This window comes from Megalops cyprinoides, chromosome 15 (assembly GCF_013368585.1).
Source record: "Megalops cyprinoides isolate fMegCyp1 chromosome 15, fMegCyp1.pri, whole genome shotgun sequence".
NCBI lineage: Eukaryota > Metazoa > Chordata > Actinopteri > Elopiformes > Megalopidae > Megalops > Megalops cyprinoides.
This window is the reverse complement of record NC_050597.1, coordinates 19,318,003-19,333,088: the sequence shown is the minus strand read 5'-3', so window position 1 is coordinate 19,333,088 and position 15,086 is coordinate 19,318,003. Positions and strand designations below refer to the sequence as shown.

General features: G+C 45.5%; 2 protein-coding genes across 2 annotated transcripts; one reads left to right on the top strand and one right to left on the bottom strand.

The window, feature by feature from the left end:
- The first annotated feature begins 4,292 nt into the window (after positions 1-4,292).
- Positions 4,293-12,325, top strand: polr1b (RNA polymerase I subunit B). Its single transcript, XM_036546672.1, has 15 exons — positions 4,293-4,493; positions 5,072-5,239; positions 5,397-5,543; positions 5,793-5,925; positions 6,035-6,171; positions 6,402-6,625; positions 6,725-6,896; positions 7,167-7,338; positions 8,077-8,358; positions 8,458-8,591; positions 9,145-9,315; positions 9,456-9,612; positions 9,975-10,171; positions 10,382-10,632; positions 10,918-12,325. The coding sequence occupies exons 1-15, from the start codon at positions 4,317-4,319 to the stop codon at positions 11,798-11,800; spliced, it is 3,405 nt and encodes a 1,134-aa protein (XP_036402565.1). The 5' UTR covers positions 4,293-4,316; the 3' UTR covers positions 11,801-12,325.
- A 195-nt stretch (positions 12,326-12,520) lies between these two features.
- LOC118790468 (N-acetylneuraminic acid phosphatase) lies at positions 12,521-14,528 on the bottom strand. Its single transcript, XM_036547385.1, has 2 exons — positions 14,343-14,528; positions 12,521-13,730 (listed from the first exon to the last, which is right to left on the bottom strand). The coding sequence occupies exons 1-2, from the start codon at positions 14,430-14,432 to the stop codon at positions 13,092-13,094; spliced, it is 729 nt and encodes a 242-aa protein (XP_036403278.1). The 5' UTR covers positions 14,433-14,528; the 3' UTR covers positions 12,521-13,091.
- Between the last annotated feature and the right edge of the window lie 558 nt (positions 14,529-15,086).

Here is a 15,086-nt window from a genome sequence, read left to right as displayed (position 1 = left end):
TCCGAAGCCCCCACTGCCATGCTGTCTTTTTCCCATGCTGTTGAGTACAGACTGGAGAGAGAGCCGGAGAGGGACAGGGGTGAGCGCATCTAAATGAAGGGATCATACTGTTTCAATACACTATAATTATATATTGTTTGTGCAAAAGAATCTCTGTAGATGGAATAAATTGGTTGCGTTAATCTGCAACTGTGTGAGAGAAATTGGGCCTCTGTTCCAAGCATGAAAGGTAGTGAGTTTTTTCTTTTATCTGACAGTCGCAGTTTGAAAGGGATTGCACGCAGACCAGATTACAGTGTCATTGTGTGTGCCATTACATATGTGTCTTTGCATCCAGCAATTTCCCTAGCTAAAATCCCAGACAGTATTAAGAGCACTTCCAGTAGAGGGCTGCCCTATGATATTTAATTTTCCTTTGATATCCAATTTCCTTCATAAATAATTGATGTCCTTCTCTGATGTTCTTCAAAACAAGGTTAAGCTTAGCCTTCTGACTCCATATTGGATCACCATATTGGCACTAATGTAATGTAGGCCTACTGCATTTTTCTTGTATCAATCGATGACTGAATCAAACTTTTAACTGGCAGATAGATTTGCACACTAATGCCGTTGTGTTTGTATTTTGAATAGCAGCTCATGCATGGTGTGTTACTTTCATTGTTTTTGACTTCCATCTCTCCTGAATAGCAGAAATGAATGGCTTGAAATACTAGTCCTAACACCATTGCGTTAGCTTCTTTTAAATGATGTAAAAGTATTGACAAACTGCTGACTAGTTACATTACGTTTCCTTTGACTTTTACCATTTTCAGAGCAAATGGAATGTATGGACATGTATGTGTATCATACTCCCTGGTTCTAGGTGTTTCTGTCACCGTTTTGCACAAATACATACAAATATATGTTTCCATCCTGCAGTTCAGTTGTCTAATGTCACAAGCCTAAGCCACTGATTTTTAGGAAAAGAAACGCTACATTTAACAACTTCTTATTGTCATATTTTTATGTTCTCCTCACAGGGTTTTTCATTCTTTTCCTCTTATGCCCAGCTGTATTGTCAAGGGCTGTGTCTCGGAACATTTTTACAACTGTTTCGTCTGTCATGACATCTTGTTGTGGATGCTTTGGACATTTTTAAAAAAAAAAAATGAACTTCATGAAGTGGTGGTGTACAGTTATAATAATTGTAGCCCCCTCAGAGTGAAAAGCATGAGTGTTACAGTGAAAGCCAAAATGATGTCACTGATTTTGATGATTGTAGGCAAACAAACATATTTACCAGGCACTGTCTCGATGGAAGCATTCGGTGAACGAATGAAACATATTTGTGTGTGAATGTGCTACCAGAATGTATATCATATGAAATAAAAACTAAAACTAGAACTAAAATATGTTTCCAGATTGTTCTTACATGGAATAGTCAGTCAACACATTTCTATCCAAAACATATTTATTTGAAACCAATGTGGATTCCAGGGAAATCACCTGTGTAATATTATAAAAAAATAATGATTTTTCCCTTCATGGGAAGGGGTGCCTTAGGGGAATGGGAATTGCGTCGTTTGCAAAGTTTGTGTGAGGCTATAGATGTGTGAACTACAAATAATGCATCTTACAGCCATATAATGATGTTGAACCATTGTTCTAGTTCTGTTTCTTTGTTACTCTGTCAGTTGTATCAGAATAAGAATAGCGAATGTCCTCTAGTGATTGGCTCTGTGTGTCGTTTCGTCTGTGACTAATTGTGTGTTCTGTCATCTTGTTCAGTTTTCATGGTGTGGACCAACTTTTTTGTTCCCCACCCCCATACCTCCAAAAAGCAGTGCTCCTCCTGACCAAAGATGACTCTGGTTTATATGTGTGAGATCCATATCCCTATACAGGTTTGAAGTTAAATCTGCTTTCAGGCCAAAAAAAAATGCAGGGAGATTTCTACATTTCAGTGTGTAGCACCAGTGTATGGTGTGTGGAAATGTGTGTATTTTAACACAGAAGTGAAGTTTTTGTCTGGATTTCTTTGAGAGCAATTGTGAAAAGACTAAAGCAAAAGGTGTATTACCTGGCTTTGCAATTCTTCTACCCATTTTCACTCCAAACTTGTGTGGGCAGGTTATTCTTTGGACCCAATGCGCAAAACATAAAACGCATCTCTTCTATATTTCTGTTGAAACAAAGAAACAGGAAGCCATCATTGTGAAGAAGAAATGTCCTTTCATTTAAACGTGGGATTTTAGGGCAAAAAAAAAAATCCTTAAGACCGCTCTCATTACCTTACTGAATCACAGTGTGTCTGTTGTCTGAACAATCTGTTGGTTCTCTGTGTTACTCTCATTATTAGACTATTGCATGGAAACTTGACTGTAACTGTACTGAGAGATATATCATAAAGAATAAAATGAAATGTCTTACTGGCATGTCTGCAGTGTTTTCTTAACCCTCAACTACATTAGATGTGTGTGCTGAAGATGATCATTTTGGCAATGCTGAGAATGTGTAAAAGAGTAACTGAGTAGCTCAGGTGGTCAAGGCACTGAGCCCAACAGTGCAGACCCAGGGCTGAATCTGTGTCATTTTTTGACAATGACTGGGAGTCCATGCTGTTAACAGCCTCATTCAAGGGTGTAACAACAGTGATTGACTCAAGATTTTGGCCTTCAAGTTACAAGTTCAGTCCCCTGACAGCTATCCCCAAACACATTAGGAAAGTTAAGCTATATTTATGTCAGGAAGCTATTTAGGCATAGAAGAAACTACTGCACACACACTGTAAATTTGTGTTTCTCAGCATCAACATCCCACCCCCAGAAGAGGGTGTGTGCTAGATTAATAAATTATGACAAAGAGAGGAACACCATGAGTCATTAAATAGATGATGGAATGCAGATCTCTGGGGATCCTGCATTAACATAATTTCACATTAACATTCTGTTCAATATCCCTTCACTACTGCAAGTGAAATAAAAAGAAGACATTGTTTTATGCATACTGCAGAGACTAGCATGGGGCAGAAATTTCCTTTTACAATTAAAATGGAATATTTTGTTCCAGACATGGTACCACAACTGTAAGTAGGCCACTCATGTAGCTGTAAGAGTAAAACCAGTTTGGTAACTCACTGTACCATGTTTATGTGGTCCTATACTTCCATCACACGAAGGAAGCACAAAGTACAGCTATAATACCTTGCTGAACTGTTCTGAGTCACTGTACATAGTGACTTATGTGGTACTGGTACTGAGAATACTTGTCATCATAAAGATGGTTTTATGTTAAAATGTTCTTAAATCATTCTGAAATTAGAAGTAGTAACTTCTAAAAGTAGAAGTACGTATATTGTTCACTTTAAAACCTTTGTGCAAAACGCTGTTTGTGAGGACTGTAATTGTTCTACACAGCCTTGATTGTTTTATCTCTGTCTATGTATGACTTTGTAAATTGGTGTGTTATTTTGTTGTGTTTTGTTCATTTCTGTTTTCAGTTATTGTCCTGACTGTATAGACGCTGTCTTGGCCAGGTCTACCTTGAAAATGAGATAAAGAGATGCCCTGTTTAAATGAAGGAAGTAATTCCTTGAATTACCTTTCAGAAGAATAAATAAAATCACTAACTCTTCTTACTAGATGTTAGCACTGATACTACTAAATAATTTGGAATAAGCTTTGGATCACAATGTATTGCACTCAAATACTGATACTTAATTTAGTCATTTTCCACAGAATGATCTGGTTATTATAGTGTAAGTTGATCTTGGATTTGGTCACGGGTTCAGTGCTGAGGTCAAATCACTGGTCTTTAATTTTTATTAAGCCATAGATCACACGTGACAAAGCACTGCCATTGTCAAAGGGCCTCAATTAAAATGTTTTTAATGACCCATCCATATATTCATTTGGATGTGAAATTTGTCCTATATTAAATTTAGTATGAAGGTTAGGTGCTGGAATGATTATTCTGCAAAATATGTAACACAATTTTGCTCAAGCACTGGACTACTTCTAGAGCACCCTCATGTTTGCCTACTGTTTGAACATATTTTACATTTTTCACAACACTAGCAATAACATTTTAACTCATGCCATTATTCTTGGTCCTAATGGATTTGGGGTTCCCCCTTCATGTTAATCTCAGGAGCCACATATTGAGCTCTAATGGGCTCCAGGCTGGCCACTACTGCTGCATATCATTTACCAGACGCGGGTGAACATCTTGGCACAGAAGACAATCTTCGCCCTGGACTTATTTTACTTCCTGCGTCAGCCAATTACTACTTCCTGTCGGCTGCTGCACATGTGGTTCCTAAACAAGCTTCAAGCATGGATTCCACATCGAAGTGGAGTAATCTACTGTGTAATCCCAGCCTGAAGAGCCTGACCGAAGCCGGTTTCGGTATCCCAAAAGAGAAACAGCACGCTGCAGTACAGGAGTTAGTCAAAGCACACATCGAATCGTTTGATCAAGCGGTTAGTGATGGATTATGTCGCGCTGTGCAGGTGGGTACTCAATACAACCTTCTGGTTCACGTGTTAGCTGCTCAGGTCTGGCTCTAAACATGTGAAGCATGTCAGACAAAGAATGCTTTACTAAAACGCCATACAATGACATTGACAAGTTAGCTAGATAGAAAAGGAATTGATATAGCTATAATGTTGGAAGCTCTTTTGACGATAATGTAGCTATGTGTAGCGTGTCTAGCAAGCTAGCTAAATGAGTGCAAAATGTGTAACATTAAGATTATTTTATTAGTTGAATTGCTCTCAGCTTTCTTCTGACTAACTGGATAAGTAACGTAGTTAAAGGTGTAGATGGCTAAGTTACATTTTATTACATTAACGAACGCTACTGTGTAGCATCTTGCAAGTACGCGAAATATCACCGTTAGAGTGGGTGGTTTATATACAGATCAGAGACTTGTAAAACAGTGATCATGTTCTTTATTGCAAGTTCTGTTTTGGTGTCTACGGTTCAATTTGTTAGAAGTGCTACTCTCTATGTGAATGTGCTTAAAAAAACCTGCGTTTGCTAAAATGTTCTGAAAAGAGAAGCTGACTGGTTATGTCTGCTATTATAGGCCATTCCTCCCCTGGAGTTTATGTTCAGAAATGACCGAATCAGTCTGGCGTTTGTGGAAGCAGCGATCCACAAGCCGGTCGTCAGCAAAGGAAGTGTTTGCCGAGACTTGAGGGTGTTCCCTGCAGAATGCAGAGGGCGCCGCTGTTCTTACAGGGGAAAGCTGGTGGTAAGAAACAGCAGAATTATTTAATACAAATAAAAAAATCTCAGCGTGGCCTTGTGTTTTTTGAAGGTCACATAGACAGTTGTGTGCATGATGAATAAAGCTGGTGTTAACAAATAGCCCTGGTTTTTAGCTTCCTGTATGTGAACTTGGTTTGCAGGCTGACGTGAGCTGGGCCGTTAATGGAATTCCCAAAGGCATCATCAAGCAGTCTTTGGGCCAGGTGCCCATCATGGTGAAGTCCAAGCTCTGCAACCTGCATGGACTCTCCCCCAAAGAGCTCACTGAGCACCATGAGGAGGCTGAGGTACCTTGTCTGGGAGAACTGGAGGGGTTGGTGGGAGGGTCAGCTGGTCAGTGAGTCACTTGGTGAGCTTGCTGGCTCCTTTTCTCCATTCAAATCACTTAGTCCACTCAACTAACCAATTTCCTAACTCAGTTACTAAACCCAATTCAACTCTAAACTCAACTTGCTAACTCTACTCCTTCAGTGACTGCCTCAGCTCATCTGCCTTTCTCAACTTAATGCACTCTCACATTTACTCTGTTTTCACAGGAAATGGGTGGGTACTTTATCGTGAACGGGATCGAGAAGGTCATCCGCATGCTGATCATGCCCAGGAGAAACTTCCCCATCGCCATGGCCCGGCCCAAGTGGAAGAACAGGGGCCAGGGGTACACACAGTATGGTAAGCTCAAGGCTAAATCTCTAACCCTCACCAAAGAGGCCATACCCCTTCACGTTTTTTCAGTCTGTGTTGCTCTGCAGGAGGTGTGAACATTTTCTTTCTTCTCCAGGTATTTCGATGCACTGTGTGAAGGATGAACACACAGCCATCAACATGAACCTGCACTACTTGGACAATGGCACAGTGATGCTCAACTTTATCTACCAGAAGGAGCTCTTTTTCCTTCCCCTGGGATTTGCGCTTAAGGTAACGCATGTCATTTCAGTGTGTTGTAGCCCCAAAAATATCTGAGTCTTAGCAGTGCAGCTCCACTTAAAGAAAGCCAAAATTCAGTCTATAACTACATCTGCCCAAGCTGTATTATTTAAAATGAGATGACATCCAGAACAAGGCTGCTGTGGTAAAATGACAGTTAAAGAGAGTTGCTGTTTGAGCTTTGATTGATGTGTGAATTTCTGTCTATTTCTCATGTGCAGGCCTTGGTGGACTTCACAGACTTCCAGATCTACCAGGAGCTGATCAAGGGACGTGAGGAGAACTCCTTTTACAAGAGCTGTGTGTCGGAGATGCTCCGCATTGTCATGGAGGAGGGCTGCACCACCCGCAAGAAGGTGCTCAACTACCTGGGCGAGCGCTTCCGGGTCAAGATGAACCTGCCGGAGTGGTACACCAACGAGCAATGCGCCAACTTCCTCTTGGAGTGAGTGTCCAGCTGGCATTACAGTGTAATCAATGTGACACAGGTAGCACTTTCACATCCCCATGTTTTGATTGGCTCTCCACATTTGGTACCTCACAGACAGTGTCTCTGCATCCACCTGAAGTCAGATGTGGAGAAGTTCTATCTGCTGTGCCTGATGACCCGGAAGCTGTTCACTTTCGCCAAGCAGGAGTGCATGGAGGAGAACCCTGACAGTCTGATGTTTCAGGAAGTCCTCACACCTGGACAGCTCTACCTGATGTTTCTCAAGGTAAGGTCTGTCACACTTGAATATCACTAAAAAATTTCTGGGGTCAGTGAATGTCCTGCCACACAGGCAGTCAGCTTTACATCTATAATCAGGGTAAGGGCAGCGGTGTGGTGTAGTCTATGATATACTTGCAACCAGAAAGATGCTGCCTCAGATCCTAGGTTGAGAGGTACCGTTGTATCACTGACTAAGGTACTCAACCTGAATTTCTTTTCTCTTCTCTTCTTATAATTTAAGGAAAAGTTATTTCATTATTTTCTTTGCTTTCAGGAGAAAATGGCGGCCTGGCTAGTCTCAGTTAAACTTGCGATCGATAAGCGAGCCAACCGCCTGAACAGTGGGGTAAATGCAGACAGTCTTGTGAAAATGTTCAACCTGGGAACAGACCTGACCAAGCCCTTTGAGTACCTGCTGGCCACGGGCAACCTCCACTCCAAGACAGGTAATATAGTTGAACAGTCTCCCTTCAGAAACGGGTAATGGAAAAAAATAACCTGTACTCACACAGGCAAAGTACCCGAAGTCTTTGTTTAAAGGCTGGTAAGGTACCAGTTAAGAGTGAAAGTGATGTATCTAAACAAGGCAGCAAACCAGATCCTGAAATTGGTGCCTCTGGCTTAAAGGGCATCTTTGTCTACTGTTACTGTGATCATTCTAGTGGTGTGTATTTCTGGTTTATTGTTACACTATTGTTAATTTGTTAAATATTTTTCCCTAAAGTCATTTTGAGGGCTTGCATTTAATCTACCAGCACAGTGTATCACCCTCTCACTGTATACTCCTTTACTACCATAGAATTTGGAGCCTGGAGCCTGAGCTGGCAGACCTACTCCAGCACGATTGCTTTTCTTCTGCATTGGTTTGCTCATGTGTAGGCCTGCATCGGAAAGCCTAGGAGCCTGAGCTGACATGGGTCAGCACATCTGAAAAGATAACGGAAAGCTATGTGAAACTAAACAAAGTAAACAAGCTTGATTCTGGCCCTGCAGTGGAGAAGGGCTCCTCTACTCTTTCTGTTAAGTCTTACTCCATCTCTAAAAGTGGGACAAGTGAGCCTGTGTGGGATGGGTGTAAATAGACAGAAAATTCAGAGCATGGTGCTCTGGCTGCCAGCCTGTGTATGGGTGTCATGTCTCCTGCCCTCCGTCACCTCTGGCCCCTCCCTATCCGTTTCCTTCAGGCCTGGGCATGCTGCAGGACTCGGGCCTGTGCGTGGTGGCGGACAAGCTGAACTTCATCCGCTACCTGTCCCACTTCCGCTGCGTGCACAGAGGCGCCGCCTTCGCCAAGATGCGGACCACGACAGTGCGGCGGCTGCTGCCCGAGTCCTGGGGCTTCCTGTGCCCCGTGCACACGCCCGACGGAGAGCCGTGCGGCCTCATGAACCACATGACCGCCCACTGCGAGATCGTGGCCCACGCCTACCCCACCACCACCCTGCCCGCCCTGCTCTGCTCGCTCGGTCAGTGCCACTTTGTTCATGGTTTCTGAAAGCAAAGGACCAGCTGTGCCCTCTGCTGTGTGTGACGGGCTGTCTGTGTCTTTCTGTCTGCTCTGCCAGGTGTGACCCCCGTGGATGGAACGCCCAGCCAGCCCTACCCTGAATGCTACCCCGTAGTTCTGGACGGCGCCATGGTGGGCTGGGTGGAAAGAGACCTGGCGCCTGTGCTCGCCGACTCCCTCCGGAGGTTCAAGGTGAGCTGAGTTAGTGCAATAGCATCCAAGGAAAGTATCGGTCTGCTACACCTCCCTCAGGAGGATTATTTAGCCACTGTGTCACTAGTTCTAGAGACAGTTTAGACTATGAGACATTTACATCCACAAATAGCCTAAGGAGTTTCATTTTTCCATGTTAAGAAACACAGTGTGCAATTTGGGGTCCTGAGTGAATCAGTTGAGAAGGTATTGAATTTGATGGTAGGCTGAGCCCTTATGTCCCAGGTTCAAATCGGACCGCGTCATTTGTTGGCATAAATCAGGCTGCCATAGCTGTCAAACAGATTTGCTTTGCTCCACTGGTGACAGGAGTAGACAGCCAGAGCTTGCCCATCTCATTGCTGTTGAACACCCTGCGAGCATCTACTGCTGCACACTACAGCTGTAACAATGTTGTGCCAGTCGTTTTGCCGCTTGGGTTCCTTGAACTACAGGTACTATCATGCCCTACCTGGGACCCTGCCAAGGAAGTAGTCCACATCTTAATTACAGCTTCTTTGATCTGTCTCTGGGGGACTGTGACCCCCTGTAGGTGCTGAAGGAGAAAAGGATCCCACCTTGGACCGAGATTGTTCTGGTTCCTCACACAGGAAAGGCCAGCATCTACCCGGGCCTGCTCCTCTTCACCACGCCCTGCCGAATGGTGCGGCCTGTGCAGAACCTGGCGCTGGGGCAGCAGGAACTCATTGGCACCTTTGAGCAGGTACAGGACATCGAGGCGTGTGGTCCTGCAGGTTTATAGGGCAACATGGCAGTACTTATGTTGTGAACAGCCAAACTAAACTTGAAGTGCTTTCTGGCCTATTCTGTGCAGTTAATTCTTTCTCTCACTTGATCCCTCAGGTCTTCATTAATGTCGGCATATTCGAGGAAGAGATCCAGCCAGGGGTGACGACGCATCAGGAGCTGTTCCCCCATAGCATGCTGAGCGTGGTGGCCAGCTTTATCCCATATTCTGACCACAACCAGAGTCCCCGAAACATGTACCAGTGCCAGATGGGTAAGGGCGCCACCTTGTGGCCAGCAGCATTACTGCCAGAGGGTTCCTACTTCAGTGTAGAGAAAACAGGGTTGTTACACTTGTTACACTGAATTGCTGGAGAGCCAGTGTGTATTTATCCCTTTAACTTCATCTGTTAAACTTGTAAACTTAGCCTTATCATGTGGGCTAGCCTTAGTTGTGGAGTGTGTATGTGTGTATATATATATATATAATTTTCTACACATTGTGTCACGATTGTAGATCAGAAGTTTGAGAGTTATTATGTTCTTATGAGAGTTGAACACATTGCATGGTTTGCTTTGCAGATAACCTTATCCTGGACACACTCTCTCTGACATCATTTGGTCCCTTCTTCCTAGGTAAACAGACTATGGGCTTCCCGCTGCACTCCTACCAGGAGCGTTCTGACAACAAACTCTACCGCCTGCAGACCCCCCAGAGCCCCCTGGTCCGGCCCTACATGTATGACCACTACAACATGGACAATTACCCCATAGGCACCAACGCCATCGTGGCGGTCATCTCCTACACGGGGTACGACATGGAGGACGCCATGGTGAGAGAGGAACGCCAGGAACCCAGACATCTTTTTCTGTTCCATTTCATTTCACCACCTTTGCTGTATTTTTGAACAATTTGCTGTCAGTTTCATGTTGCGCTGTTGTACCTGGAGTGACACTGGAGTGAAAACGGGAAATGCAGTCTGATGGACATTAAGTGAATGAAAAAAGCCCTTGGGTTCTTACACTTTCTTCATGCCCCTCAGATCCTGAACAAGGCATCATGGGAGAGAGGCTTTGCTCATGGCTGCGTGTACAAGACCGAGCTGGTGGACCTGGCTGAAAAGGTAAAAGGGGAGGACAGCCTGGTGTTTGGGGTCAAACCCGGTGACCCCAAGGTGATGGACAAGCTGGACGCGGATGGGCTTCCTCCCATCGGATCCGTACTGCAGTACGGAGACCCCTTCTACAGCTGCATCAACCTCAACACCGGCCAGAGCTTCGTCACCTTCTACAAGTGAGTTTCCTGGGGAGGTAACATAGCGGCCCAAAGCAAAGACTGTCCCGATTCGGACACACCACAGCTTAATCTAGTCAAATGCTGTGAAAATCGTAGCAAGACAAACCTCCATATCAGACTAGAAAGAGGAGCCATAGGAAACAAAAATGTGTTGGAAACATTTGTGAGAAACTGTATTTGATAAAGTACCGATTGTATGATTAATCATTATACGTTATCGTATTTTATAAATTGTTGGGTGTAGTGGTCTCATTCCCATGTTGTTGTCTGTCCCTGACACAGGAGCAAGGAAAGCTGTGTGGTGGACAACATCAAGGTGTGCAGCAACGACGCCGGCACCGGCCGCTTCAAGCGCGTCTGCCTGACCGTGCGGGTGCCGCGCAACCCCACCATCGGGGATAAGTTTGCCAGCCGTCATGGACAGAAGGGTATCCTGAGCCGGCTGTGGCCCGCCGAGGACATGCCCTTCACGGAGAGCGGCATGACGCCCGACATCCTGTTCAACCCGCACGGCTTCCCCTCCCGCATGACCATCGGCATGCTCATCGAGAGCATGGCCGGCAAGTCGGGCGCGCTCCACGGCCTGTGCCACGACGCCACGCCCTTCCGCTTCTCCGAGGAGCGGCCGGCGCTGGAGCACTTCGGCGAGATGCTGCGGGCGGCCGGCTACAACTACTACGGCACGGAGCGCCTCTACAGCGGGCTGAGCGGCCTGGAGCTGGAGGCCGACATCTTCATCGGGGTGGTGTACTATCAGCGCCTGCGCCACATGGTCTCCGACAAGTTCCAGGTGAGGACCACGGGGGCGCGGGACAAGGTGACCAACCAGCCCGTCGGGGGCAGGAACGTCCAGGGCGGCATCCGCTTCGGTGAGATGGAACGGGACGCCCTGCTGGCCCACGGGACGTCCTTCCTGCTGCACGACCGCCTCTTCAACTGCTCGGACCGCTCGGCGGCGCACGTGTGCCTGGACTGCGGCAGCCTGCTGTCGCCACTGCTGGAGAAGCCGCCGCCCTCCTGGTCGGCCACGCGCCATAGGAAGATCGTCTGCACCCTCTGCGGGAAAAGCGACTCCATCGACATGGTGTCTGTGCCCTACGTCTTCCGCTACTTCATCGCCGAGCTCGCCGCCATGAACATCAAGGTCAAACTGGATGTCAAGTAGATGCCGTCGTGGTCTGCCAGCCTTCACCTGCTGGCGTCCTGCAAGGAAGTACCTGCATGTTCTCTGGGGAGGGGATATTTCTGACCCTTCCGCAAATCACTGAAGGACCCTGGGCTTACACGACACCAGCAAGACTTAATGCTGGTGCCAAACCCTGAAAGAGCTGATGACACAAAAGAGACCATCCAGGGCTTCTGTATGTGGGCTCAGTCACTCAGGCTTTTGTAGAGAAGACTGCTATTTTTATATATTTTAATCGTGTTCCGTTGTGGTGAATTATGATGCTTTGTGCTGCACAGCTCACTGTACAGAAACACAGAATACCACACTGAGTGGGGGAGTTATCACGTGCCTTTCCTGCATCTGTTCAGTTTAAAACAAAGCATAAGTGAATGGGGATTATAGCTCCCCACCACATGGACGGAGCAGTATGGGCAGAGACTACAGTAGACTGATGGAGGAGTACGATGTGGGAAAACGCATCACACAGAAATCACATTTCCCAGATTGCAAATAAACTGCAAAGCAAGCTTATGGCAATTGATTGTTGTCTTTGTGTGTTACACAATCAGTATCTCTCTAAATTGTGTCATGTATCATACACAACATATTTCACTCAAATTACATGTTTGTTTTATGGACGTGCAAGTTTAATTTCAGGAATTCTGACAGAGCAATACACTGAACATTAAAAAATCTGTCCATTACATTGCAGTCCATTTTTATCCACTGGAAGAAAAGAAAATTATCCAGAATAGACCCAGTCCCCTGACAGGTTCCATTATTTATGACCTCATTTTACAATACAACAAATTCACAGAGATTGCAGACTTGGTTCCTGGAGGGGCATTTTTGTATACAGGATGCTGTTCCATCCAAGTTTCCTGGACTTCACCGGTCCAATTAAGTTCATTAGCTGCATACAATTTACATTGATACAGTTCCCAAAATACACATTGGGCCTACCTCCAGTACAAAAATACATCAGTCTTAAGTTGTAATTGACATTTGATTTAATACAAAATGCTGCAGTGAAGCAATCAATGATTGGGATAGTGATGAGAAAAGAGACTATAACACACCCGTGCACAGTTTTAAAAAAAGTGACGGGAGAATGAGGCTTCCTGAACTCCAAAACAAGTGGACCCATTATGTGCTACAAATGACTCTGATTTAAACGAATAGGATTTGTTTCGCTATAGGTGGCATATAAGCCAGTGACTGACAGCACATGGTAACTCTGCTTGTTATGGAGTTCCTGAAGCCTTATCCTCATTCTTAAAAAACGCCCTTAGTGTAGGGCTGCGAGGACTGTGGGCAGTTCCAGCACTGTTGCGATGGTGTAGTCTGGCCTGACCGGGGCCTCAGGGGGCGCGGTCCTGCCGTCGCCGTTGACCCACACGGTCGCTCGCACCCCGGCGTTGGCTCCGCCCAGGATGTCGGTGTTGAGGGAGTCGCCCACCATCATGCAGTCCCGGGGCCCCACCCCGAGCAGCTGGAAACAGTGGCAGAAGATGGAGGAGGCTGGCTTCTCCTCGGCGTGCTCCCCTCCCACCACCACGGCGTGGAAGAGCCCTTCGCAGCGCACCGCCTCGATCTTCTCCCGCTGCGTCTGCGCCACCCCATTGGTCAGCAGGAGCAGCTTGTGGGTCTCCCTCAGGTCCTCCAGCAGGGCCCGCACTGGGCCCGGTATGGCCAGGAGCTGTAGGCGTGTGCTCTTCCACATCGAGTAGCACTCTGCTGCCAGGGTACGGTCGGGTCCCTTGCCTGCCACCTCTTGGATGGCCTCCTCCCAGTGAGTTACCCTGACGTCATCGATCGTTACGTCCTCTGACGGCTCGTATGACTCCTGCAAGAGCTTCACCCTGAACCTTTCACAGATTGAGCCAATATCTTCCTGGCCGAATCTGGTCCCCAGCAACTCCTGGACCTGTGAACAGCTCGCACAGTTTCATTGATCTGGGCAACCATGTTTTGGAGGTAAACAGAAAAGGTTGCTTACGTTTTGTCCATATAGACTAAAGCTGCCAGAGAAATGACCTCATATTTGTGGTATTTGCATATGGAGGGCTGGTGACTGCAAGCGGTAAAGAATCATGTGCATCTTCCATAGCAAAGTTGCTCCAATGTTTAAATCTGTGCACTACTGTACACTGTTTCACCACAAAACAAGCGTACGCAACAGGCTTTGCGTCAACAAGCTACTCCCTGCCTCCTTCGCAGTCTAGGAAATGCAGCATATCAGAAAACGAACGGAAGCATGTGATTTTACTTAAAGAATATTGCGGACATGTGATTCAGGTAATTCACCTCCGGTTTTCAAAAGAAATCATTTTGTCAGTTTGCCAACTAAAAAACCTTAAACTGGTACACCTACTTATACAACGACTCACTAGCAAATAGCGTTTATTTTGTCGTTTACTATGTATCAGGTTTGCAAGCTTAATTTCAAAGTCCTAGGCGAAGGTAAAGCAATCTGCCTGTCAAAAATCCAAACCGCAGCTTTCTGGCTAGCACACTACTCATTCATTTTGATACTTACTTTTTGAATTGCTGTTCTGTTGGCACCAGCTGTGTCTATTAGTGTGTTGTCCAAATCAAAGAATATCGCTTTTACACCGTCACTGCACATGATTTTAAGGCACTGCAAAAAGTAGGAGCGTTACAAATACATAAACGTTACAAATCCCATTGAAGACTAACTTTGAAAATTGAACAGACCTAACACGGAAACTGATCGGAAGTGGCGTGTTACGATTTGCGATGCACTCTGGGAAGACGAGTTTTGTTGCGTATGATACCATGAGCAGCATTTGTTGTGTAAGTCTTTATTTTATTTTTAAATGCAGCCTACAGTCAGATAATGTGTACATATCATTTAAAAACGTAAAACCTTGTACCAGGACAATGTCATTGCAAATTACCAAGAGCCAAAGTATTTTAATATATTTTAAATATTTTTTTTCTTCATAAGCATTAAAGCCTGGTTTGCTTGTAGTACAGAGGTACATCTGCTATATTGCAGAAGCTTAAGCTTCCGAAATCCTGAATAACACCAATGATTCACATTTGCCCTGCCAATGACCTCATTGCAGCAGAAGAGATTTCTTGAAAAGGCTCTGATTGCAACTGAAGGATTTGACCAGCAGACTGTAACTGTCGTGCCCAGTTCAGATTGTTCTCTAGTAAAAATGCAGGAATAGACATGCACGCTGAGGTGTGGCAAAGTTTTAAGGTAGACGGGGAACACCTGGAGACACCTGAAATGGTGTCATCATGTTCATGC

Excerpts from the sequence above, each read along its gene's own strand:
- LOC118790468 (XM_036547385.1), bottom strand. The coding sequence starts at position 14,432 with ATGTGCAGTGACGGTGTAAAAGCGATATTCTTTGATTTGGACAACACA. Across the intron at positions 13,731-14,342 it reads ACAGAACAGCAATTCAAAAA|GTCCAGGAGTTGCTGGGGAC; the intron begins GTAAGTATCAAA and ends AGCTGTTCACAG.
- polr1b (XM_036546672.1), top strand. The coding sequence starts at position 4,317 with ATGGATTCCACATCGAAGTGGAGTAATCTACTGTGTAATCCCAGCCTG. Across the intron at positions 5,544-5,792 it reads AGCACCATGAGGAGGCTGAG|GAAATGGGTGGGTACTTTAT; the intron begins GTACCTTGTCTG and ends CTGTTTTCACAG. Across the intron at positions 6,626-6,724 it reads TGCGCCAACTTCCTCTTGGA|ACAGTGTCTCTGCATCCACC; the intron begins GTGAGTGTCCAG and ends GGTACCTCACAG.